The sequence below is a fragment of the Emydura macquarii genome, unplaced genomic scaffold (genome assembly GCF_026122565.2).
Source record: "Emydura macquarii macquarii isolate MOO-44397 ecotype Brisbane River unplaced genomic scaffold, CSIRO-AGI_Emac_v2 contig_1253, whole genome shotgun sequence".
Lineage (NCBI taxonomy): Eukaryota > Metazoa > Chordata > Testudines > Chelidae > Emydura > Emydura macquarii.
The window spans coordinates 3,096,426-3,123,784 of record NW_027131390.1 but is presented as its reverse complement, the minus strand read 5'-3'; the positions used below and the strand labels follow the sequence as shown (position 1 = coordinate 3,123,784).

Below are 27,359 nucleotides of genomic sequence, written 5' to 3'. Positions count from 1 at the left end.
ATGATGCACTGGATGATGCATCGCATCTCATTGTTTGGGGACGTGATGGCAAAGCACATGGTCTTCCGACATGACGTTACGGAGTGAAATGCATCAAACATTAATGCAACTTCACTACCGATGAACACAGACTTTTCCCTGTGCAAGCCTTGGCTACCGTTTTAGTTGGAATAGTGTGCAAAGACAGTCTCCTAAACAGAGACTGCAAATGTCATTACAGACTGGCTGGGTAATACACATGCCCCATTCAAGTCAATGGCAAAATTCCTGTTGACTTCAGTGGGGCCAGGATTTCACCCACTGAGTCTAGAAAATTAAGCCGCAGCGTGCCATCACTAAGGTTCTGTTCTATGAGGTGATGATTCCCTCAAGTCAAGGGGAGATGAAGTTGCTCAATAGCTATAAAGAGGTGCTCAGCACCGGACAGGATCAGGTCCTAAGTGCATTTTGATTGAAGTCTTTGCTTCCCAAAGCAGCATAGTGATAGATAAAGGTCTGAAAACAAGCCAAGGGAGCGTAGTACTCGTGGGCACGTCCTCAGCGAGTGTAAATGGATGCAGCTCTGTTGATTTCACCGGAGCAGCTTCCATTTACACAGGTGAGGGTCTGGTGCCATAAGTACATTTCAAAAAGCTGCAAAGCCCAGTTGCAGAGGTGAGGTGCTGTTTCGGGGGGAGGAGTTACTACTAGTCTACATTCTTGTATGGATCATTAATATTTAAAAAGGCTGCTGCTTTTGCTGATTTAGAAATGCTAATGAATTAAGGCTAATTGGCTTTTATGGAGCAACATTCCCTACAGATAGTGAAAGAGGGTACTTTCCATTCAGGATGGAAAATAATGCAAAAACTGGAAGCAATTATCCTTCAGGCACTAAGCAATATTACCTTTATGCCCTGGATTATGTAAATAAAACAGCTAACCACCTGGTAGATTCGATATTACCTGGAAGGATTTATATGAGGAACCAATTGATATAACAGTATTTATCTGCCCTACATAGTTTATTTGTAAAAAGGGAGGGGAGTAGCAATTCCTCATTTTTATTTTTTTGTTGAAAGAGCAGCTCTGGTCCAATCAGGTCTTTGGACGGGGAAATGTAAACTCGTGTGTTCTTTACAAATGAAGCTTTACTTTTGACTAGTTACCGAGGACACTTATATTAAACTAAAGCCGATGCATGTTTTATTCATGCTGCTGGCTTCTGTTACAAATGTAATTAACCCTGTTTGTATGCCATTAACTAGTACCTTTAAAATATTTATTGATTGCTTGTTGCAACACCCTTACTACTGAAACAGTTTCCATTATTCATTCACTTCCAGAGGTTTGATGCATTTCTTGTATCTGTTGAGGATAATACTTTTAAAAAGAAAAGAATGGTTTCTGATCTTTCCTCAAGAATCACAGATGGCGTAAAGCATCTGAACAAGCCCCCGTCGAGTAGATTTTGGATCCGTTTATCTCTGAAAAGTTCAGGAAGATCTAGCTGAAGGGCTCATATTGTGGGCACTTAATGCACAAGTAATTTTACTCACTTGGGGCCTGATCCAACTCCACTGAAATCAATGGGATTAGAATCAGGCTGTTGGGCCCCAATTCAGAAAATCACTTAAGCATGTGCAGAGGCACCTTTCCTGAGCAGGGATGCCTTCCTTGCCAGGACCAGTCCCCCCGACTCACGTGTGCTATGTAGTTGCAGAGTCAAGCCCTAAGTCTGCCACTCCGATCCATATCATTGAACAATGCATGAAAAATATGATTTAAAAAAAAAAAATCCAGCTCCCGCTGCTAACTCTGAAGTTGCTATATCGTGAGTCAGTGAAATGATTTTAGGTCAAATGCTTTCTGTGATCTGTGAGGGGGTATTTCTTTTACCTTAAAGATTACCAGGATGAAATAGCTGACTAATAGAGTTAGTCCAATTAACTGTAGCAAACACCCCATGTTGTGCATGCCTAGTCTTTTAAATATATTGTATAATGCATTCATTTTTTTTTCTCTTCACCTATCCACAATGTTGCTCTCCTTTTGACGCACCTTTGCTTGCTGTTTTTTGTTGTTGTGCTTGAACCCCCCCTTTGGCCCATTGCCATCATGTGCTCGCTGCCTGCTAATTAAGACTCAGCCAGCTGTCAGATCACTGAAGCGACCCCTCGAGGCAACCTTTGACCTGGTACTTGGACCTTTCACCTTCTTGCTTTGCATGTGACCATCTTAGACTGCATGAATACCTTTCCATTTGTTACTTTGTGTTGTGCCATGAGGAGACTGCCCATCCTGAACTGAAATGTTACGACGTTCTTTCAGACACGACAGTCCAGGCCAAAACGGTGCGCCTCACAGGTTGATGATCAGAGCATTTCTTCAGAAAACCCAGCTGCATTTCTGGAGCCATTTAATTATCGTGCTGTTTTTAATCAGCCTGTTTTCAAATAACAGAATCAGTAGCATTGTGAAACATAGAACATAGTAGGATGCGTTTCACACCTCCGATCCGAAGACATCGATGTGTCAGACAGCCCTGGTAGTATAATATAGACAGGCGTGGCAGAATTCGATTTGTATTTTTATAATTTTGATGGATAATGTGGTTATTTTTAAGCATTTTTTTCAGTGTTTGTCGATTTTAAATTTTCATAGTTGTGCAAATTATGGGTTTTAAGCTTTTTTAATTTTACTGATTTAAATTTTCACAGTTGCAGGAAATTCTGAGGGGAAAGACAAAAGAGAGCTCAGACAATAATTATTTTATGACAGTGGATATTAAGATGCAAAAAATGAAATCTATAAAACTGTGGGAATACAAATTGCCAGCATTGCATGTCACAGTGTACAAAGTATATGACCTTAAATCAAACTCTCAGTTCTCAATTAGCATATTTCCTACTTTCCCCATCTGCAAATTTCGATTGTTCTCAACTGAAATATTTTTCCTCAGTCTGTGTGTTTACGGTGAAATCACCGCTCACCAACAATTACCGATTCCAAATCTAATCCTTCCAAACCTAAAGATGGATACATCAGTCAAGCCACTATCTTCTGTGTCCAGCAACCTTTTCTTTAGCAACCCCAACAGTTAGGGCTTTATTTAGCATTTGCCAGTTGTTTCACGCTGACTCTTTTTTGCCATACCTGGGTTGTACGACAGGATGTTAATTTTTAATCATTTTCACTAAAGTGATTTTTTTAATCCAGTCAGTCTTGCTGAGAGTTTCCAAAACCTTGAAATGCCATGTGCCTTCTTTTCAGAGGCTGTTTTACCCACTTCCTCCCCAAAGCGTGGCAGGCAGTCGCCATGACAGCCTGTGAAAAGAAACTACCCCTCTGAGGTAGGAATGGAAACGTTTACCGCTGAAGGAAATGGCAAACTGGCCAGCCACTGCTGGTTTTGCTAGCAATTATAATCCTTAAAGGGCCATGCAGTAAGATGACAGGCCTCAGTTTTAGGACCTGCTCCAAAGCCCATTGACACCCATGGAGAGACTCCCTCAGATTTCCATGAAAGTTGGTTCTAGTCTGTGGTTCAGCAGCTAACCTAGAAGTTGGGAGATTGGCACATTTGTTTAAACCCTCTATTGGGCGAATGTTTTACCACAGTGATGTAATTTGTAGAGGCAAGGACCCTTTAAGCCTCTGAAAGGCTTCATGTTTTTGTTTAAATGGGCAGTAAAATTCCCTATCAGACCCTTGACTAAGACACACAATAGCTACCCAGGAAAGCTCGTCAGCCTCCATTCACTGCCATGGGAGTGAGGGCACACAGAAAGGGAATAACAAAGGTCTGTTATTGCTGGCGCTGGCACAAACCTAGCTTGACTGGCTACCTGAGAATTCCCTCAGTGTAAGTCACGTCTTCCCGGAAACCACCACTCCCAGTCCTGGAGACATGGCAGGAAGAAAGGCAAACAGTTTGATTCTCCCCTCTCCATCCTCAGGACAGACTAGATCAGTAATTTTCAGCCTTTTTCATTTACAGACCCCTACAAAATTTCGAATGGCAGTGCAGACCCCTTTGGAAATCTGATACATAGTTTGTGGCCCCCCCAGGGGTCAGTGGCCACAGGTTGAAAACCACTGGACTAGAAAATTTAGGGCCAGATTCGTAAAGATATTTAGGTTCCTTAAAGATACAGAAAGGGCGCCCTTGTGGATCTGGGTCCTAGGTGCTGAGTGAAATTTTCAGAAGCACTTATCACCATCTCCAGGCTCCAGATACTTTTACAGATCTGGTCTTTAGCCCAAAATGCTTCAGTAACTTGAATAGTCCTGCTACCATGGAATATCTGAGTACTTGCTGCCTGGAACCACGCTGCTCTCCTCAAAGCAGCAGGACAGTCTGGATTTTGGAACATTGGTGCCGGATCCTTTACGTAAAAGAGCTACACCAAAGAATTATTTCCTAGGGTAGTATATAAAAATCATCTGACACAGATATTGCTCAGATTGCTCCTGATATTTGTGGGGGTTTGAAAATCCTCCTCAGTCCCTTTGAAATGATTATTTATTTGTGTTACCATATCACGAGGAAGTCCAGTCACAACCCGGAGCCATTGTACTAGGTGTTGTGCAAACACAGAACAAAAAGACAATCCCTGCCCCCAAGAAGGTGACAATCGAAATTAAACTTTGAGTAGCTAGTAACTGTCCTGCATGAACAGAGGGGAAATTAACCAACATGTTGGCCAGTTCTGAATCGCATTTGCGTTCAGCCAGGTTGGTATCCCATTTTTATCTGCTTTCGCTCAACCATTCACACGCAAAGATTGCTTTTCACGCTGCTTTGAGGAATGGCTCTTCTCTTTGCCATGCCCCAGTCACGTGTGAACGCAGGGTTGACGGCAGGTCAGCGCCGTTCAGGCCAGGGATGGAGAAACTCTCCCATGTGGTGTAGGTGCCCAGTAATCAGATCGCGAATCACAGCTAGATGACATCATTGCCCACTCATCGTCCACAAGCTGCACGTGAGCCCCCTGCTGCCCAGTGTGGGTGCTGCAGGGAGCGCCACCGCTGTTACGTAGTAGGTCAGGCAGTTCCCTCTGGACTCGGTTCTTGGCGGCTTTGGAAATGTGCCACTAGACAGCACCATCCCCATGAGCTGCTGAAACCCAGGCCTGACCATTTGAGGCTATTAAAGATCTTATTCCACTTCTCACAAGACTTACCTTGTTTGCCTCAATGTCCTGGCCAGATCCCAGCTCAGGTCCTTACGCACTACCTAGCTACACACCCCAGGCCTTTTCAATTGGATATGATGTTGCTCTTTACTCCTGGCCCTGAACTAACGTTGCATTGCTGTGTGCTGTTAACATAGTGTTTCAGTGGTGGGTAAGAGGATCCCTCTGGTTCAGGCCACATCATGGGCCCAGTGCCTTCAGCAGCATGGAGAACACAGGAGCTTTGTAGACTGCCTGGAGAAGCAACACACATCCTGACAGGAGGTAGTTTCCCACCCAAATCCTCCCCCTCTCCATAATCTCTGCCCAGCCTGGTAGCATATATGGCCGTCAGGCTCAGCAGGGGTATGCTCTTCCCGGCAAACTGGCAGACACCCTGGGAGAGCTGTCATGGGACTAACCAGCCCAGAGGCCAGTCACCTGGCTGACAGCTCTGAAATAGAAGAAGCGATGGGCACCTGGGTGCCACCTCTAACACCTTAACTCTGGGCAGTTCCATTGTGATACCACACGTGTTCTGGCTGTACAGCAGGGCCGTGAGGCTAGCATTGCCTGCCGAGCACATGGCAAACTGCTTCTCTGCAATTAGGACCTTCCTGTCTGGGTTTTTTGGGAAATAAATGAAAAAGAGGGTTTTCCTTTCGGGCATGATTAGTACAAGAGCCTGCCTGGGCCAGAGTCTTTAGTCAGTGTGAATCAGCATAACTCCTTTCAAGTAAGTGGAGCTACTTCTGTTAACACCAGCTATAGGGCTGACCTCAAGAGTGGAGAACAGCCCGTGTATACAGGTGTGTATATATATATATATGTGCTGGACATATAGATAGTCTGCAGGAATAAAATTTCCTTATCCCATAATTATCTGTGAAATATGAAATTTTCAGGCTCTGCACCTCTGGCAATCAGGCCACTTAGTTAGGTCTCTAAATATGGATGTAGATGCTTACCTTTCAGTACCCACATGGGAAAATTGTAGCCCAATTCTACTTGCCGTCTCTAAAACTGGCCAGCTAAGATACTCCTCGTGCAAATTCTGCCTTGCGACGCACACTGGCTTCAGGGGGGGTGTTCTGCTTAGATGAGAGCAAATTTTTGCTAGTACAATTGCTGCTTCTAAATTAATCGCGTTAAAACAAAAATAACCCTGGAAGCACAGGTAGAACAAAGTGACATTTTGCCTGGAGGGAACTGGCTTGACATTTCTCAGATGCGCAGTCTCCTATAGCAATTTCAAACGTAAGTGAAACCTGTTTTGGTGCAGCGACAAACTGTTGGAAGTTTTAAGTTATAGAGTCTACTGTATATTTCCGTTCATGCCATTTTAGAAGCTCCTTTCCTCGTGTCATTTCTGACAAGTGCTCTGTGTGTAGCCTTAACCCTTCGTTAGCTAATGCTCCTCCTTGTGCTTCCTTGACTCACATTCACTTGAAGAAATAGGAGTGCTTGAACCAGAGAATCCTATTTGTCAGCCATCGCTTTGCTATATTCCATCAGCTAGGCAGAACTACCTGATCCTGTACAGCTTCCACATGCCTGAATTCTCATTGAAGTCAGTGGGAACTTACATGCAGAAGGATTGTGGGGGTAACTGAAAGGCAGCCTTTCCTACCTGTCACAATGTGGAAAGAAAAAATGAAACTCTCCCTCGGTACAACAAAAAGCTATAAATCATTAGCAGAGTTCCTGTTTCCTAAGAACTTGACTTACTACCGTGTTGTTGAGACACGCTTTCTGAAGAATGAGTAATTTACCTAGAAAAGCTTCTGAGTTGGGTTAGATCTTTCTCCCTAGTCTGATCATGAAACAGGTTTGACTGACTGGAGGTGCTGTAACGTGATAGAACAAAAGGAGAAGATTTGCTTTATTAGGGAGACAAAACCCAGCCTTGTCACTTGGCAGGTTCCATATAAACTGACAGCAAGAAATATTTGATCTTCTAAAGGGCTGATTCTAGTGTCACTTACTTAGTGTAAATCAGGAGTAACTACTGAAGTCAAAGTCATCGCTGCAGATGTAAAGCTGTTGTAAGCAAAAGGAGAATCAGGCCTGCTATTGAGTATTTATCATTTCAAATAATGAGTAGAAACCCAGGCATATAACTGGCAGCTGCTACCACTGTGCCACCATAATAAAAACATCGTCTCTGGAGAAATATGCACACACATATAAGCAGAAATTTAAACAAACAGCTTTAGCAGAGGCCAGCGTCTCATTTTTTCTGTTGCATTTGCTGCTTATGCCGATCTTCTCATTTTAAATAGTCGTCTACTATGTTTCTCTTAGCTGATCTTTTTAAAATACTTGTTGCCTGCAACTGCTTTTTGTTGTGTCCTGCCCAAATGACTTCCTCCTTTTTTCTGTGTGTAAATCAGTCCATTTAAAAAGCTTCCTTAGCATTTCTAGTACTGTAATTTCTGGACCCTCTCTTTTTGTCTTTACTAACTGCTTACATAGTAAACCTGTGACTTTACCTACTACTTTACCGTGATTAGCTGCTCTTCTGTTTCTTGTCTTGCTAAGTTGATACAGTTGCAGGAGATTTGCAGGCCAGGCTCCATATTATTTATTGCATGCTTTGTCTAATTTTGGTTTCCCTTTTTTTGCTACTTGTCTTTAACGAATCCCTCATCCACAGGCCCTGCCGCCTGGTGCACTTCAACCTTTACCAAAGAGGCCAGCACTTGAAAAAAACAATGGTGCCACCACAGTCTTTAACCCAAACGTTTTCCACTACCAACAGGCTCTAGCTAACATGCAGTTGCAACAGCCTGCATTTATCCCTACAGGTAAGTTCTCTTGTCACTTTCATCATCTTTTTTTCTGATACAAGAAATATTCTCCAAGAGATTGAGTTAATGAACAGATGTGTAATAGACGGTAGCAAAATGTAGACAAAGCAGTGATGTGTATTGTTTCTTTTAAAAAAAGCCACAGAATGTTAATATTTGTTGTTTGACTTTTTCACCTACTATAATTCAAAGCTTCATACTTTTAAAGATACGTTCTTGGTTCTTTTTGTAATCAGACTAGGGTGAATGGCCACTTGTTTCTCTAATTCATACTTCTTGTTGCTCTTCTTTATTGTTCAGTTGGTGAATCCCAAACTGCTTCCTGGACTCTTGGGTAGTGCCATCACGTGCTCACTTTAAAATATGTTGTATCCCTCTCTATATAAGTCTCCAGGCACTGCAGGTATCCATCGAACCTTTGCGATTACAGCTCAGTGACCCAAACATTCCAGCTGCCCCCATGTTTAAAGAGGAAATCGCCCATTTTAATAAATGTAAATTACATAAATTGCTTTTAAAAAGCTTAGGTCAAAAATTTGGCGAGAGAGAAATGTATGCCTTTAAGAAAGGATTTAACCCCCAAGCTTTTATTCTGCTTTTAAGGTCTCCGGATAAAATTGGAAGATGCAGTTCAGATATTGACTGGGGGCAGGAGGGGCAAGACTGCTGACTAGCCAGTTAACTTATTATTCCTAGCTGATATGGGAATATTCTCAATTTTAATACTGTTTTCCTTGTGAAAGCATCATAGAATTCGTGCCTTTTTTTAACGTTGAATGCCTCATTCACGTGCCCAGTGATACGCAAAAACACCCCTCCTTGTCAATTGATCCATCGTGGGCCTGCTCCTGCCCAGATGAAGTCGGTGGTAAAACTCCTCAGAGCCAGGAAGGCCCAGTGGTGAGAGAACAATAGGAGACCAGAGCTGCCTTCCAAAGGAAGGTTCCTCTGTCAAGCTAGACGACTGAACCTGGATTCCAGAAACCCGAACCCTTGTTTCATGCATGTTCTATTTTTTGGCTAATAAAGGAAAGAGGCCAACGATTTTTGGCAAAGAGAAGATGGAATATTCACACGTTAAATACAAAATAATCAGGATGCAGGTGTGGATAAGACTTGTTCTGCCAGTTTAGTAGCTTTTTCATGTTCACAGACAGAAAGCAAGTAGAAAGTATCACTGATCACACTCTGCAAAGTGCTGTTTACAGTGGTGGGCTGATCTCACAGCACCTCCTTTTGATGCCAGAGGACATGTTCCTTCCACTGGGGTGTATGTTTTGTCCGATTTCTCACATGCCTCCTATCAGACAATGCTGAGAATTTCTTAACCGGCCAAATCCTTCAGCCTGGCTCCATGTCTCAGCTTCTTGAGACACAGTGACTAAAATCTACATATTGATGCGTATTAGTGGTATTAGCACAATAATTGTAGCTTTTGCTTCAAACTCTTATGGCCATATCATGCCTTTGACTTTAGCACTGATCTGACCAGACCAAATCAACAACCAGAGAATAAGCGTGTTGGGGTTTTTTTAGCTAAAACCTGTAAATGCAGGTTTCTTTGATACCAAAGAACTGAAGAGTCCACCTTAGCCATCAAAACATTCCCACCCCACAATATTGTGCCAGATATTGGTTTTCCATTGGGCTGCAGCCTCTCACCCCATCTATCATCACTGTAGCCCTGTAATTTGGCCTCTGCCTTTGTGCATTCAGCTCCATTCAGACACAACCAGTCTCTGGGTTGGAGGGTGACAGCCGGGCAGACTCTGCCAGCACGAGGCCATGCAAAATGTTTGCTTCGATAAGTTTTTCCTGTGTCAGTTACACTGTGGTCAGATGCACAGTTGATGATTTGGGACGCTGCACAAGGGAAACCACTGCATAAACCTGAAATAGCACCACTGTTAGAGCTGTGTCAAGACCAGACAAACTGCCTCTTTCAGCTTAATATAGAGACTTTAAAACCACAACACCTGCTTCAGGGGTAACCTCTTTGTCTGTTGTAAAATGGACAAGCGAGCAGAACAAGCAAAGACTTTAGAAAGTGCAGTTTGTGCAAGTGAAACACTATTGCCTCTAATGTGATCAGTTTGTATATTGTATATAGAGTGATGTGTTAATTGTAAAATATCCAGTCCCCCAAAAGAAACTAACACGCGTGATATAAAATGATCCCGACTGACACCGTCTCTCATGGTGCAACTCATCACTTAATTCTGACAGTGGGAGGGGAAATGCATTCTCTACCCAAGAATCCAAGAATGATTTTGGTTTGCTGTGGTCTTAAAACTAAGTTTAAAATATCTGTATCAATATGCCGAATCTGTGTTTTGCATGTGCTTTAATACTGAATGCTGCAAAGAGAACACCTGCTTTGAGTTAAAATTATTTCTAACACGAAAGCTTCACTAATGAAATATCCCTTTTGTTCATCTTTCCACGCTTCACTGCATGGTGTGCAGGGTCAGTACTGTGCATGACACCCACTGCAAGCGTTGGTAGGTTTCTCTACACAAACTTCTCAACTTTCCCTAACCTGAAAGAGACAGCGAGTTACTGTGCGACCGTGAGAACGTGGGTGGCTGAGTGGTGTGACTGACTATCCAATCGTCTTGATGGCTCAGATGGTTGTATCCCTTTAATTTCTGTGCAATGTGGTAATTCATGTGACTAACAAGAGGATCTGCTTGACACACAAGTATCTTTGTGGACTGAATTTAGCCATGCTATAAAAGGAAATGGCCATGGGACGATTCTTGTGTCTTGACTACCAGGCATCCTGCGTATTGGAGGTTGGATTTGAGTCACGCCTCTGGGAATAATTAATCTCTCGTAACACTAATTTTTTGTAAAAAAATAAGATTGTTCTAATCAGAGATGCACTTAGGACCAACCCCTCAGCTGCTATAAATCTGCATGGCTCTGCAAGTCAGTGGAGCGATGCTGGTTTGCACCAGCTGCAGATAGCTCGTAAATATGCTGCCGAGGAAATTGCTTGTGTTGTGTAGACCCCAAAAATCACATCAAGATAACACTGACGGTGTGACTGAAATCTACCCAGGAAGGAAGTGCTAAGGAGGAGGAGCTGCTGTCAATGCTGGAACCCGAGAGTTCAGCCTAGAATGTGGTGATTAACACACCCAATGCACTTGTGCCCGGTTCACGTTAAGACTCAGACATTGGTCTGTGAACCCTAGGGGAAGGCTCCTCACCCTCCCAGCTGCAGAGCTGGCTGTAGCAGGGTAGGTTAAGGATGGACTTTCAGCCTTTACTCTGGGATGAAGCTAGACCAGTAACGGTCCAGTGTTCCCATAACAGTACCATTGGGGAGGAGTGGAAAATGAATGCAGACACTCGAAGGAGCCCAGTTTGGGGAGAGGGGGAGGGGATGATCTGAAAGCCCGGGTCAGTATTTGTGTAAGCCGGCACTGCTGGGATCAGGATAGATTGATGCTACCGTTATCGGTATATGCAGACAGGCTCTTAACGTGAATTCCCACTTTGCTGATTTAAATGTACATCCGCAGTAATGAACTAAGAGCTATTGCTTTCGCTGTTAAACCTCTAAAGCTGCGCAAAGCTCATTTTCTACCCAATAGGCCATAGAAGTGTGTTGTGGCAATGGCTTTCAGAGACCCTCACGTCTCCAGGTCATCAGACTATGGAGCCAGTCACTTATTTCCCCATAAACTAGCTTCCAGAAGAGTTGAGCAACCAAATCCTGTGTATCTGGTGGGCTCTGCTGCTTCATACACTGTTCTCGGTGGAGACGCCGGCAGTGCAGGATGCCCCCGAGAGCACAGACATGCACACGGCTGCACTGCTTCCATTTCCGAGCACAAAGCCCAGGGGAGTGCCTGTCTCCTGAGCTCCGGGCCTGATTCTCCTCTCTCTCAGAAGGGCTCTAGTCGAGTGATTCTACTGACTTCGATGGACTGCCTGCCCACAAAGGCTGCTCTGACTGGAGTAGCAGGCCCGGTGACTCTCCCTTGCCCGAAGGACTTGTATTGCGCTGGGGATTGAAGTTGGGAACCAGCTAACGGGGGTCCGCACCAGACAGCTTGGGAAGAAAGGACAAGGGACTTTGCCCTAAGATAGGGTGTGCCACTTCTCTTCCAGTCAGTGATCAAAAGCTGAGCTTTGGAGGGTGCCCTCTCCGTGCCCTAACAAACATGTTCCCATTCCCCCTCCCCCCCAGCCACCAGGTGGAGCACCCTCCCCAACCCCTACCATTAGACCCCCCCCAAGACTGTTTATATAACTACAGTCAGGGCAGGGGACAGATCTAAAGCCCTTCCAGCATCTCCCCCAGGGCTTTGCAGGGAAGCCTACGACACTGTTAGAGTGTAACAGAGAACCACATACACCGCCCGGGTCAGTATTTGTGTAAGCCAGCACTGCTGGGATCAGGACAGACTGGTGCTACCGTTATCAGTACATGCAGACAGGCTCTTAACGTGAATTCCCACTTTGCAGATTTAAATGTACATCCGCAGGCCCAGGTAGGGCCAGTTGGAAGGGGTCTCCTCCCCTCAGGTGCTCCTCTGACTCCCCTGGACGCTAATGGCGCTCTGGCGCAAATAACAAGGGTTGAGCTGATCTTCGTGCTCTTCTCTTTATCGCCCACGTTTGCAAGAGCAGTCATACCTCGTAAACTCCCCACCAGTTCCTCAGGAAGCAGCCGCCTCCCTTTCCCTGTGAAGTGCTGTCCATTGGAATGCAATCTGCATGTGTTGGCAGTGCTTCCTCTAACCGCTGCGTTATGTACAAGCAAAGCTTTCTGAGTCTGACGGAAAGATTACAGATCTCTACTGTGTCTCATGGTTGTCTATAGAACCACTGTCGATTTATCATTTCGGGGGCTGTTTCTGTCAAAGGGGACTGTAAACATTTGGAGTTATTTCTTCCCTCCTCCCCCCAAGAGGGAATTCTACCAAATCCTGTAGAATTGTATAGAAGGAAAAGATGGAGAATTTGTACATACAGAGCTCAGGTGTCCCTCAGCTCTGTGCTGTACCGAGGGGACGGCCCTGTCGTAGAGAGGGGAGAGAACACATTGAAAGGGATGTTGCAGCTGCTAGCCATGTTACCCAGTGGGATCGTAGCTGTAATATGTGCCATGACGACAATGTCTTGTCGGAAAATTTGCTATGAAGTGCACCATGTACTTTTAATTCATAACTGGGGGGCAAACTTTCAAAGCGGGCTGGGACGGGTGCACTGGAATGCACCCACAAACGGACCGTGCCTTCACTGCGTGTCTTGCCACCTACACGCACGCAGTGATGTGAGTGTTGGTTAGCGAGCCCCGTCCTGGCCTCCTTTGGAAATTTGGCCCTCGAAGTCTGATACATCATTGTTCTGCTTATAAATGTACTAAGTGTTGAGAATGTTTTAGTTTTTTCCTTAATTATAATTGTAATTGGCTTTTCCCCTTCTCTCTTGTTTTTTTCCCCCCCCCCCCAACGCTGTCTTGCTTTGCACTGTGATTGCATGCTGCGCCCCGGTGTCTCCTTCATGACGATGTCACATGGCTTGTTGCTGTGAAACCTGCCACGCCCCCAAATCCACCACATGTTGCCATGGTTACATAAACGCTCCACCCTCCCGTTTGTCGCTTCCATGGTTCCCTACTGAAAGTGCCCATGATGCACGGTGCTACGCCCACCACTGTGTCTGCAGCAACAACACCTGCCACCAGCGTCCCCTTCGCTGCAACAGCTACAGCCAATCAGGTTTGGCCCTTTCAATAGCTTTATTTCACATGTTCAGTTGGCTCTGAGGGCGCGACCCTAGGAAGTGCTGAGCACCTTCTGTGAGGTACTGAGCCCCTCTAACTCTGTCTTCTTGAGGGGCTGAGGGTGTTCGGATCCTCCCGCCAGGCACTCTGGCCTGCACAGGATCGGGCCCTTAGGATAGGCAGCACATGTACTTTTGGGATTGGTAAAGAGGCGTTGGCTCGTCGAGCCCTGTGGTTCTAAAGTAATCATGGTGATGGCACAGGGGTGGGCAATCCTCGGAAGAGCCAGAGTTCAAGTGTAGGTGGGAGAGAGGTCCAAAAAGCCTGGACATGTCTCTGCAGCGTCTCCACGTTCTACAGTCCTGGAGTCTGTCAAAACTGGGCTGTAAAACTCAGAAAGAAAAGAGGCTTTCTCACAAGATTTGCAGCCCTTCTGCTCTGTGTCTCTACCACAAATACCACACTGACCATTCTTGCCCGTGGTACTTGGCATGCCCTGGTCTGGCTGGGAAGTGGAAACAGAAGTGAAAGAAACAAGTGTTGGTTCTAAACTAAAATAGGTGAAGGTTCCAGTGTATTAAAGCAGAAGCAGGTCACCCATCCCTACGGTATTCACACTGTATGTACAGTATGTAGTTAATATAAAGGATTTCATGCATCTTTGCCCTAGCCATCATTATCTCTAAAACATTGCTCTGAGGGTATTAAATCGAGATGACTGCTTCCACACCGGTCCTGAACTGTACACGCAAACCTCCAATAAACCACAACTGCTCCCAGTTAGGCTGGGGTAGAGGTTGCAAAGTGAAAACCGTATTTTTCCCAGTTATAATGTTTGTGATTTTATTTGGTGCATCACCAGGCTCAGGTTCAAACCCATTACAAGGAAAAGCAGGTATCCCCTTATTCTACAGGGGGCTGCTACTGCAGTGATTACTGAGGGTAAATCCTGTAGGTCTTCACCAAGTTTCACTCAGGTACAGAGCCCTATGGACTGCAATGGCAACTTTGCCGAATAAGGACTGAGCTCAGAACTGGCCTGTTCTAAGTGCTCGGATACCTACACTAGGGATAACTATTTTGTGTGTCTGGTTTTTGCTAGTTTGAGATACAGCAGTCCTCCTAAAAATTAGACAGCCCCAAGAAGAAAACCTTAATGCCTGTGTCATTTACAGCTGTGTGTGCTCTGTAAAAGTGATATTTGGACCTTCCAAACTGCAATTTACAGGGCATTATGTTGTCTTGCAGTCAGACTCCTAAGTATGATCACCATAAAATAGATGAATCCTGGGATCAGTTCATGTTCCCTAAGATACGACTTTAGCAGCGGCTAGTTGTATTGACTAGTCTGAAACGAACTCTGAAGAAAGAGTGAATAAAATGATCTCAAGAAAATGTGTTAATGTGAAATCTTTTTTTTACTGTAGATATCCCAGTTATCAGTAGATGAACTGAGTAGCAGCATGTTTGTTTCACAGATGTAGAAGTTACCGATAGAACAGTAAGTTTCTTTTAAGTATTAACATTTACAGATGGTGGGGGGTTTTTTTTACATGAAGGTATTGAATCCTCTAAAAGTGCTACTTAAACCGACTCCTGCAATTCTGCATGCAGAACTTGCAGTCAGCAGGAATTCCACATCAGGAGAGCTAGAGGGACTGAGTCCAGGTCTTATGATAAACAACTCCTTTTGTACAGTCTAAAATGTCTGCTTTAAAATGTACCAAACCCTTCTAATATGACTTTCGTTTACAGATTACTCTTACATTGAACAAACTACCTAGCAAATTCTACAGTGTAACTCATTCGTATGGAGCATGTGCTACTGATGATAAATAGTAGTTGATAGCGAGAGTCAGCTAAAAAGTGCAAACTGGGTTTTGCAGTTAGTAGCAGATTTACTGGGTTTGAGTAACTAGGACCAGATCGTCAGCTGGTGTCAATCGGCATAGCTTCAATGGCTGCATTGTCATTATACGGATTACATCCGCTGATGAACCTGGCATCTAGTGTTCTCCCTGCAGAGATTCTTGTTCACTATAATAATTAGCTTGAAGGCTACAGACAATATACTTCTTCCACAACCTTGCTTTCAGAGTCTGCGGTCGCTCCCTGAGAGAGAATAGTAGAGTATATTGACCCTTTTTTGGATTTGTATGATATAAATTCACAGTGGGATCAGTCTTGTTTTCAATTTCTTATTATTTGCATATGTAGGCTAATATTTATCAGAGAAAATCCAGTCAGGATTTCACAGCGTTTTTACCATTGAGACTTGATAGGAAAGAAAGGGTTCACTAAATGTGATGAGGGAAGCCATTGTATTTGCATAAATATGTGGTCCAGTTTTCCTCCAGGACAAAAATTAAAGGGAAATATATACATTTCAGCTCTGGAAATGGATTTGGAAGGGAGTTCTATAATTGCATCTTAAATATTGACACGAACTGATCAGGCTGGTTGTGATTTCTACTGATTTAAGGAAACTGTACTGTATGTGACGAGACTGTTGTTATGGTCTGTATATCCCTGCCAGCATCTATCTTGATGCTGAGATATCGTTGTTAGTGACAATTCTCTGCTCTATGCTGTGCATCACTTTTCAAAACCACCAGACAGACTTGATACCTGATGTGTTAAATCATTTCTCTAACACATGCAAAGTAGTACATTCCACCTGATAGGTTTGGAAGAGAAAAGCTGACATCATTCTTGATCTCTTTGGAATACTTTTGAGCCTTTATTTTCGGGTACCTTTTTTTCTTTTGACTCATTTTTTCTAATTCTTAAAACTTATGCCATCAGTAGTTGTGAACCATTTCATAAGAGGTGAGGGACAACCATATGATCAAAGTTTTTTCATGATAGGGGGCCCAGATCCTTGCTGTTCAAACGGTGTCAGAGTTAGTGAAGTTCCCAGGACATAGAAGGTCTCCTACGTGAAAGATTTAGGGCATGTCTACATTGCTGGCAAAATTCGGCAGCAATTGACGGGAGTTACGCAAGCTACACAGAGTTACTTCTCTTTAGCATGCCATCTCCACTGCGCTGCACCAACGGGAAATGCATTCCTGTCGACACAGTGCTACACTTTTTTAGGAGATGGTTTTAATAGATTGACTTCCAGATCCATTGAGCGTCTTCACTGCCGCTCAGTCAATCCAGAAAAATCCAGCAAATTGCCGCCATCAGTGTGTACATAACCATAGGTTCCTCATTTCAAAAACAGCCTCTGATAGTCTGTGAAGTTTCTCATGTCGAAAGCCTTTGTGGACACAGAGTTGGACGTATGACTGTGTTTGCATGCCCAGATACAGGCCTCCCTCCTGGAAAGCACTTATACATATGCTTATTCCATCCCTATTCAGCTAAGCATTTACACGCTTGCCCTTGCAGTCCCCCTGCAGCTGGGGAAAGCAAATGGATTTGAAGGTAGCTCAGTTTTCCAGACGCCTGAAGTACTCTCACAGGCTTCCTCACTCAGAGGCAAAGGCATTGTCAAAGCTGGCTAACCCAGCGGTAAGATTAACTGTTGTGTCTAGGGCTTTAAGGGTGGGCATTCCAAAAGCATATGAAGGAGATAGGCACCCGGCTCACAGCAAAGTGTGGTCTGAGTGCAGGCCTCTTGTCTCTGACCCTGACCCCCTCGATGGCATGTGGGATGTCACTTTTCGAGATGCTGAGCCTCTGCCGTTCCCATTAAAGTCAACGGGAAGTACAGGTGCAGCAGCACTTTGGCAAGCCATGCCATTATTCTCTCTCTCCTCACCTCCTTGTCTCTGAAGTCAGACTCGTGCTCCCCCACCTGCCTGTGTGACAGGGATATTCCGCAGATGAGTTTGTGGTGCACTCTTAGGATGAAAAGCACTAACCTCAGATGAAGGAGGATACAAAGTGTGTTATGAAGAATTTCACCCTAAATCAGAAAATCAAGTGACTAAAACATTGCATCTCTCCAGCACAGCACAGACAGAAAGTTCTTGTGCGCTATAGTAAGGATGTCTGCAGATCTCATTAGAAAATGTAAAAACAAGATGAGCACATTTTTTTATTTCCAATTTCTCACTGCTTTTTTTCCCCTCCCCCTCCTCCAGCAGACCATGTTGAAATTCTGAACAGTAAAATTATGGAGCACCCGGACTTCTCGGTGGGAAGCTGCACATGGCCTTTCTGTATATATTCCCTCCTCCCTCATTTCTTCCTCTACCACCTCTACAGTCAGCCCGCGGCAGCCTACATGTTAACCAAAAACTGATCAATGGGAATGTCAAAAAAAAAATAAAATTAAAAAAAAAAAAAGCACTATAGAAACAATTAACAAACAGCGCTCTGTTATATGAGATATACAAGTAGAAAATTATAATAGACTTTTATAATACATTACTTTAACACACTTAATCATTTTATGACTACCATCATGATAAGTGCATCTGCACAGTGGACTGTTGGTTTACTGTATACTATCGATGGATAAATGTTTGTCTTGTTTTTAAAGTGTTATCTTACTGTTTTGTTTACATCATAGTCTATTGATTTGTTTTAAAGTGTACATCATTATCAAGTATACTCAATACCATTTTTTTCACTATTGTTATGTCTTAAGTTTTCATATACTGTAGTTTTCTGGGCTTGGGGGGTATTTTTGTTTTGGGGTTTTGTTTGTTTTTTTTTACTAAAAATGTTAGTGGGAAACAGGAATTATGTGCTTGAAAAACACGACACAAGAATGTTCTGTCCTTTTCTATATTTTGGCTGTTTCCGTCAGCTTACATTGCTCATTTTAAATGGCTCCTTTTAAGATTTAGAATCACCTCTCATGTTAGCCCTTGTTTAGGGGTTTTACAAAGTGAGTGGAGTCTGGCTTCCTGAAAAGGGAAACTTTGCTACCTAATAAACAAACAGCATACTCAGTAAAAGGTTAGATGTCAGCTAAAGGGGAAGATTTACTCAGAAAGCATCAGAAAACAAGGAATTTCTCCAGTTTTGCTGTCCATTGCAATGTCATTCTTAGCTACAAACGGCACACGATTTTTCTTGCTATTTGAATGGTGCCGTTGAAAAAAACCCAGCAAAACAGCCACAAAACAGATGGGTAAGCAGTGAGACAGACTCAGCAGGGTAAAGGGATTCCCACCCAAGAGGAACACATAGCATGAAACCAGAGACAAAAACCTAGACCCATGTTGAGAATGGGAAATTTTGATTAAAAATTATGAAAATAAACCCCCCTCTAGTTTGCCCAGGGAAGATGGTGTCAACCACTTGCCTTTGTCTCTGCTAAGTACACTGCAGAGTTTCAGCAGGAGATCTGGTAGGGACATTCCCTGACATTTCATCAGCCTACACCAGTCATTTACTTCACCTTTAAGTCAGAGTCATTTCCCAAGAGCTTTGTCTCTTTAAAACAAACAAACAAACAAAGAGCAAGCAACAAAGACAAACAACCATTGCCTGGTATAAACAATCCTGCACTGGCAGACGGGGTGCTCCAAGAGACCTGGCTGGCTGTTTCCATCTGTGAGTCTCTTGCTTTGCCTGGATCGGTTGGAGGGCTGCTGTTTGAACAGTCCCATCATATCCCTGCCCCGCTGCTGTAAAAGGCACACATCTGGCCCCCAAGGGGATAAACTGTAAGTCCAAAGACTGAGCTGCTTATTAAAAACAACTGAGTCTGATTATTACTGAGGGAAGCAGGGGGGCAATGATGTTAAGGCTGTCACAATGTCATGTTCAAGATAAAATTAATAGGTTCACTTTTTAACTTCCAACGTTAGAGGCCTGAGCCTTCCCTGCCTCCCCCCCCCCCCCCCCACCCCCGAAGGAAGATGCAATGTCCTCCATTTTGTGCCAGGAAAATGTGGGCAGTCCAGGAATGTTATGTCACTTGTGCTGTTGTGGTTTTAGGGCCTGCGCCTCTGAGGGGCCGACCATCTCCTGGAAAGGCACCGAGTACACCGGGTGCCTATTGAGGTCACTGGAGTTGAAAGTCCTCGGCACCTCAAAGGATCAGGCTCGTACGGCCCCCAGTGCGAGTGCTGCCTTACGCTCCCATTGGCTGAGTGGTCGTCTTGTAGTCTGATATCTGCCCAAACTGTTTTATCCTCACTTTGTCAGTAAATGTCCTTGTCCCGTCACCCAGCTCTTTCACCTGAGTACTTACAGATGTTTGCTACCATCAACAGTAACAGATGCAAGTTCTGGGTGCATGCTAGACACAGCTGGAGTGTCCATGGTAAGGCCATGATCTCTGCGATCCAGCTTTGGTTCTTTCAGAAACAAGAACCCATGTAGAGTCCAATAGGCAGTTCACAGAGGGCCTGAACCAAAGGGAATCTCTCCATTGACTTCAGTGGGCTTTGGATCAGGCCCTAAGGAACAACCTGTGGTGGTGAACTGCTAGTCTGCTGTATTAACCTTTGCTTGTGTCCACACACGTTCCTCAGCTGTCAGCATTCAAAACATAGTGTTGCCTGAAACTGGCAACTCTGGTATAGATTGGTTACGATACACCTGTTCTTTTAACCACTAAGTTTCTGTTTCCCAAAATCATAACGTTGTTAGTGGAAAAAGTGGATTTGAGTACTTCCTGTTTGAAATTATTTGTGTATCAAAATGGGTTTTGCACAACCTGTGCCAGTGCCTCAACAAAGAACAGACCTGATCTTCTTAAGCCAGAAAGGATGCATTCAAGCTGGTATGGCTTTACAAGATAAAGGAGGTTGGAACTTTTTCAGTGCTAAATGGATTTTTGTATATCTTGACACTTTGATGTAACCTCCTACTTTATTTAACTACTTAAACATCTGGCATAGATGTGCATAGAATGTAAACCTAGATTACAGCTGTTTTCATGTCACATTTAAAGCACTGAAAAAAAATTAAGGATTATTTTTTAGTAAAGAGGTCCAATGAGGGATGTTCAGGGTAGATATATTAGGTGCCACAACAGTTTTTATATTGCTGGCAGATTTAGAGTTCACTTGTAAGTGAGTTTAAGGAGAGAAAAGCTTGAAGCACTAAAACTTCACCAAATTCAAAACAATCTCGGCAAAAATGCCGTTTTGAGGTAGCACTATTTAAACTAGTTGTGCAATGATTTGCTCTAATTTTCTTTGTTCAAAAAAGAAAACCAGTCGGCAGACTATAAATTTCCTAAATAGATGCATTCTATTACAGTCACCGAGCTAGTTAGTGACTCTAAACACATGTCATAAAAGCATGGATTTCATCCTTTATTTGACAAGAGATGTATGTAAGTTTGTTTAAATCAATATAATTTTAGTGACATTTTTATAAGCTTCCCACTTTCCACGAACCTATATTTTTTATTTATCCAAAGTTATTTCTCTTTGTCCATTTCTCTCAGCCTTATGCAAACAATATGCAAGAAATGCTGAAACTTGGATAAAACGGGTCACGCAGAGGGAAAATGAAAGCTGAGAATGATCATTTTCAAAAAAAAAAAAAAAGTTGTTAGTAGTTTCAATAAAAAATTACTGCTACTAAACTGTAACATAAGCAGACAATAAAGAGGGATTTAAAATAAAATAGATACATAAAACTATTAAAATTATTTTTGTTAAATTCAGTGTTTTTAGTAATTGGAACATGAGTTCGCAATCAACCATATTTTTTCGTTTGAAATTTCTAGTTGATGATTTTTGTCTTTGTATTTTTGCATTACCATGTTATAGAAATCATTGCCTCCCCAGCCATGTCCGCTCCATTCCATTCATGAACTCTCTGAAGCACTTTTCTCTCTGCCATAAGTGTCGTCTCGTACTGCACTCGGAGTGTTCACAAATGGACAGCGTTGGCTGGCTGCACTCTGCAAAGCAAAAACTTTGCGCTCCCTAGGTGGCTTACGGCGTTATGCAGAGTTCTCCTCTCAACATACAGCCACAAAACACAAGTTAAGAGTCCAATGAAAGTGACTTTATTATACACTAGCTGCACAAACAATAAACACAACTTATATGAATATGTGACTGTTGTAGATACATCTGGTCAGATAAGGAGATGCATGTACCTGATCAAATGTATTCATAAACTTGCATATTCCAGTAGTATAGGCTATAGAACATGCTAGTACACAGAATGATTGAGAAACTGGAGTCCTCATTTTTTATCCCTTGTACATTTCACATACATGAAAATTGAAAAAGGTGAAATTTATGAGGAAAATCTAATTTCCCATTCCTGTTGAATGGATTTAGTGTGATATTGACCTGATTTTACCATGTGCCTGTTGAAGGCCTTAGAATATATACTGTATGTTAAAGACTGTAATAAGTTTTAAAAAAATTAGTTGATAGCCTAATGAAAATGTAAATATAGATACAACACATTGCTAGGCGTCAACACGTTAATTCATGTCACATATTTTCATTTCTTTACCATTAGTTTTTAAGGTTTTCATTATTGCTTTTTGATATCTTTAGTAACGAATGAATTTAATTTTGAAGGAGAATTAGAGGAAGTTTAAGATTTTTAATACATGTATTCAACCCATTTAGTTATATTCTAAACCAATACTGAAGCATGATAAGGTATAGAATATAGTCCATAACTAGTTTGTATAGTTTACAGTTTAAGAACAAAATTAACTTTGTATGTAACTCCTACAATGATAGATTCATTGTTAACTAATTATATTAAGTTGTTGTTGCTATGGCAACAAAACTACAACATGGCTACCTTTGTATACATTATTTGTGAAATTTTCACATGTAAATTAAAAGTGATGTGTAACAGTATGAGCTTGTTAAAGGTACAGTTCAATACTGTCAGATAAAGATATGATTGAATATTTTTAAAATCCCAAAGTCCCATGTGAAAACTGAATTTGTGTCTTTAGGTCACATTTTCAGTCCAGAAGTTTACAACACATGGATTTAGAGTCAGGTTTTATAGCTTGTAGAAATTGTTGTGTGGCTAGGGTTATTCCACAGTATTTTAAGTTTTAAAACGTAACACCCTGCATTTATAATACATTAACTGGTCTTTATTTCATTTCATGTTGATCATCATTGTGTGAACTCATAATTAACCAGTTTAAGTACTGTAGTCTGACTGCAATTGTGTTTTTCTTGAAATTGAATACTCACACGATTATGTTAAAATCAGGGCTAAATAATTAAACATATGACTATTTTAATACTAATTTATATTAGCAAAACCTGTACATATGAAAAATATTGTGGAATGACCCCGTAACAGTGTTGAAGATACAAATATGCTGCAGTTAAACTGATACAGTTAGTGTACGAATGTGTGAGACACACCTTTTTTGCACTTATGTACATAGTCCACGAAAGAAATCCTTGGAACTTATTTTGAATATAAAAAGTCTGTAATAATACAGGAAAAGTTTGTAAAAGAGATAGGTATTACTAAGGCTTTGAAAAGGAGGAGTTTTTTGCTATAAAACTTATCTGAAAGCATGATGTTGCTTTGCTGTTGTAAAAGCTTTGTAGTTTGCCATAGCTTACTATACAGCAGACTGATAACAGGTCAGCTTCAATCTGCAGCACAGAAAATGGGAAACAGTACTTAATTAATTAGTAGGGTCACGAGCAAAGATTTTAATTGCTTTCATAGCAGCCTACATTTTAAAACACATTTTAGATCATGGTTTTTATAAGAAGTGTTGTTCACTTTGAATCATGTTAGGGCCTAAATGTCATATGCATTTCTGCTAGTCCCTAATCTTCTTTCTGGCCTATACTGTTTTTATCTATGCTAGATTAGTATCATTCCAACAAGTGTTTTAATTATCAGTGGGAAACTGAACTATAGCTACTCATTGTGATTTTATCCATCTGGAATGGGAAAGCTGGGGGAGAGATTTGAAGAGCTGACGAAGTTTTAGGTGAACAATAAGCAGTGGTGGAGTCTGGGTTGTTTACGGTTGTCTTGGGATACTCGTCTGCTGCTGCTGAACTGCCTTGGCATTCTATTAGCGAGAGCTGTTGATCCCATGACACCGTTCTGTTACGCTGGCTGGATTTCTGCCTCGACCAGCTCAGTGATGAGATTGCGTTGTCATCTGGTGGCTGCTGAGGTTGGAATGTGAATGCTGATCATGGCAGTGTTGTTAGCCTGTTGCGTTCTGAGTGGGGCACAGTAAAGGAAGGAGCAGGGAACTCAGCTCTTCTGCTGCCCCTTTGGCTGGGGACTGTACTCCTTCCAAAGCTCCCTCTCCTCCTTGAAGAGTGAGCAGACATCCTGTCCCCATGCAGGCTCCACCCCCTTCCAGGGGCGGGGAGAGAATGGGACACGCCCTACCTTCATCTTCTTACGTTCCCGTCTGCGGGGAAAGGTGGGCGCATAACTCCTAGATCTGATGTTTAAAAAAAAAAAAATCTCTTGTCTCTGCAAATGGCTTAAAATTCTGGCAGCTGCATCAATATTTCCAACCGTTCTCGGGAGGAATCCACCCAAACCTGCCATGCCATGCACTTTGATTTTGTGTTAGTGCCCATTCTCCATCCTGGTCGAGTGTAGATGATGGACTTCCTAGAAGCGGGGGAGGGGAATCCCAGGGCACTGCCGGCGCACACATCATTTAGCGTGCCTAGCGCCAGGCCTGCATGGGGAAATCAGCTCTTACCCCCATTCTCTTCCTCTTGCAGAATCCTTTCACCAGCAAATGATTCAGTGACGCATCATCACATGCCATCAAAACCAGTATTGACAGCCCCCAGATCTAGTGAACGCCTTCTCCTCTTGTGGTCTGCTTTAGCCGCTGCTTATAGAACAGCATCACTTCCAGCCAGCACTTACGCGTAAAAGGCGCAGCACTGCTGTGGGTCAAAGGCTGCTGGCTGGCGGAAGGCTGGGTCGGGGGAGTTTTTACTTTAACCGTAAGGGGAAGGATAAGAAATCTGATTGGCTAGCTGATATTTCTGATAGGGCCCGCTCCTTTATTCCTTGTGCTCCCAATCTTCCCCTGATTTCCTTGTGGCGGTAGGCTGGGCAAGGATTGTAGAATGGTGCTCTCAGAGCAGCGTCTGTTAGGAGCTCAGATCTGAGCCGTACACTGCTCTGCACCCAGAAGTGTATTTGTACGCTTGGCTGCTTGCCCCGCCTTTGCTTATCGCAACAGCATCCTTTTTTAAAATAAAATTAAATACTAAACTAAACTAAAAATATATATACTAGTGATGGGGAGGAAGGATTCGTGTTTTAAAATACCGGTTCCCCAGAATAGATGGCTGAGACCCGAAGGCAGGGGAAAGTCCGGGATTCGTTTCCTAGTTCTGTTCGTTTGTTTCATTCTAAAGGTGTCTGAATAGGCTGCAGGGACCAGAACCCTGCATGAGCCTCAGAGAAGCTAGCCGGTCCAACCTGACCCTGCCAGCTGACGTTTTCACCTTGCACCTCTGGGAAGAACAGGGGGGGCAGGAGAAATGTTGATTTCAAACCAGACCTGCATTGTAAAATCATCAAAACTCAATGCAAACCGACAGAATCATGGAAAAGAAAATCCCAGGGGGTCTGTGTAAAGGCGGGATTAGAACTTAACATTAGGTCAAAAATCCCCGATCAGCTTTGTCTAATCGAAATGGCTGGCATTGCTGATATTTTTCCTTCCATCCATAATTTTAGCACCTGTGCCTTCATTCCTTACTGTTCTAAGAACTGGGTCTTTTCTCTGACTAAGGAATGTAGGGCCATCTTTTAAAGCGCTGCAGAGTCAAGGCTGTTGGAAATTCACAGAACTGGCTTGTGTCCTCAGTTAGGTCCCAGTTCAGCAAGCTACTTAGGGACGTGCCTAACTTTTTAAGTAGGTGAGTTGTCTGAGTGTCCTGCTAAATCACGGCCTTAGAACCAGGCAATCCCACTGACCCCGTCAGGAAGTGTAACTGAGGGTCAGATTCATCCTGTCGTCTTTCATGGTGAAATAAACGAGGGAATACATTTTGGAAATGTTGGTCCTTCCACGGGCATCATAAAAGTCTAGCGTTGGATGCTGTAATTAGTTCAAACCAGTGCATTATTTTGTAACAATGCATTCCTGCAGGCCACGTAGCACTCCCCTTCGTGCTCAAAGGCGCTTTTATAATTAAGCTCATTCTCGTTTGTCAGATGTTTAAAGAAAAATACTTTGCACTATGTGGAATGAATCACAGCCAGTAAAACTCTTTTTCACCAGGGTCAGAAACACCGCTAAAATCTTTGCTCGTGACCTTTACTGTCATATTCTCTATCGTCAAAATAAAAACTGCACATGCCTCTCAAATGAGATATTTAAACATGCAAAAATAACACAACTATTAAATAAAACGAAGTTTTTATCCAAACACACAACAGAGAGAATTACCTGACACAGAATGACAAGGTTCCAGTTCTTTATTACTGTACACAAATGCTATTTGATAGTGGTGGAAGCCAAATGATTTTGTTGCCATGGCTTTTGTATCCTAGCAGATGAGGGAATGACATGCCCATTCTTAGATAGACTTATGGGATTTTTCTTTTCAAAATAGATGGTTGTTATTTTAAATCGTTAAAGAAACTCCATCCATGGTTGTCACCTGACACTAGATCTCCCTTTTAAAAATATAATAGCAATAATTGATAGAGAATTGCATTTTAGGCAATCACTAAGATCAGGAAGAGAATGTTCTCCTAAATTTTCAATTTTTAACATAAAGAAATCATGAATATTATTGTGCTGTGTAAAGTTGGTATTGAAGGACATTCTTCTTTTCATAGATACTTCTGATAAAACGAAGTAATGGAAACATTAGACCGATGTCAATTTAATTGAATGAAATAGTTTACATTTTTAAAAAATGCTGTTAGCCTGTGAAATTGCAACAAATGCATATCTCATCAGCGAATCCCAACAGAAAAAGGCTATTGCAATATTTCAGTTCTGGGTATTCAGTTTGGTCTAATATCGTTCATTCCCTCAACTGCTATCAACAAGGTGAACGCTTTGAATTTATTTTTCTTTTTGCCACATTATATTGCTGTAGTGCTTGTATGTGCTTTAGTAATGTGCACAATGCTACTCATTTTAGTATGTTACTTCTCTATTGTTATTGTTTATTTTTTGATCTTTTAATAAAGTGTATAAAATTCTTGGTTACGTTTTTTATGGACCCATATCTACACGGTCATAGGATTTTACTTTAAAGACTTTTCAAGTTCCAGTTTTAGTCCCAGACTTCAAAGGTTCTGATGTAAAAATTATAATTAATGAAATTTGGTTCAATGTAGAGCAAAATAAATTTCTTTCCAGAAAATACCTTCAGTATTTTGAAATCTGTAGCTGATGCATCCTTTTTATTGGATGCATTAGGCCTAGCATATTGAAGTTACTAACGCAAGAAAGAAATTTGTATTTTAGAAAAATAAAAGTAAACTTTGCAGACACTGCCGGCTGGTTTCTCTTGTGCCTTAGACATTCTGAGACACGTAAGGTGTTACGTTTTGTATTTTTTCTTCATTTCTTTCTGACCCTATTTTGGATGTAACTGGGGAGGAGATCAATACTATGCATTTGAAGATAACCCTGAGGAATAAATTGAATGTGATTCAAATACCTGCACTGTTTGCAGCACAGAAATGTGTGTGAATTTTTCCCTTGTAACGTGCATGCTAGGTATCTGATGAGTGGCACAGTGTAGGCGTAATTCA

The 27,359-nt window shown here is 42.5% G+C and overlaps 1 protein-coding gene across 4 annotated transcripts in view; it reads left to right on the top strand.

The window, feature by feature from the left end:
- Window positions 1-26,803, top strand: part of MBNL3 (muscleblind like splicing regulator 3) — a 115,490-nt gene extending 88,687 nt beyond the window's left edge. For 2 of the 4 annotated variants that reach the window (XM_067548016.1, XM_067548015.1), the window contains 4 exons: window positions 7,813-7,963; window positions 13,610-13,704; window positions 15,137-15,210; window positions 17,804-26,803. In XM_067548016.1, coding sequence (XP_067404117.1) covers window positions 7,813-7,963; window positions 13,610-13,704; window positions 15,137-15,193 — 303 coding nt within the window. In that variant the 3' untranslated portion in view covers window positions 15,194-15,210; window positions 17,804-26,803. Of the gene's footprint in view, window positions 1-2,122; window positions 2,177-7,812; window positions 7,964-10,431; window positions 10,468-13,609; window positions 13,705-15,136; window positions 15,211-17,803 lie in introns of all 4 variants that reach the window. The other 2 variants (XM_067548017.1, XR_010919679.1) reach the window with 2 other exon arrangements.
- The last annotated feature ends 556 nt before the right edge of the window (window positions 26,804-27,359 follow it).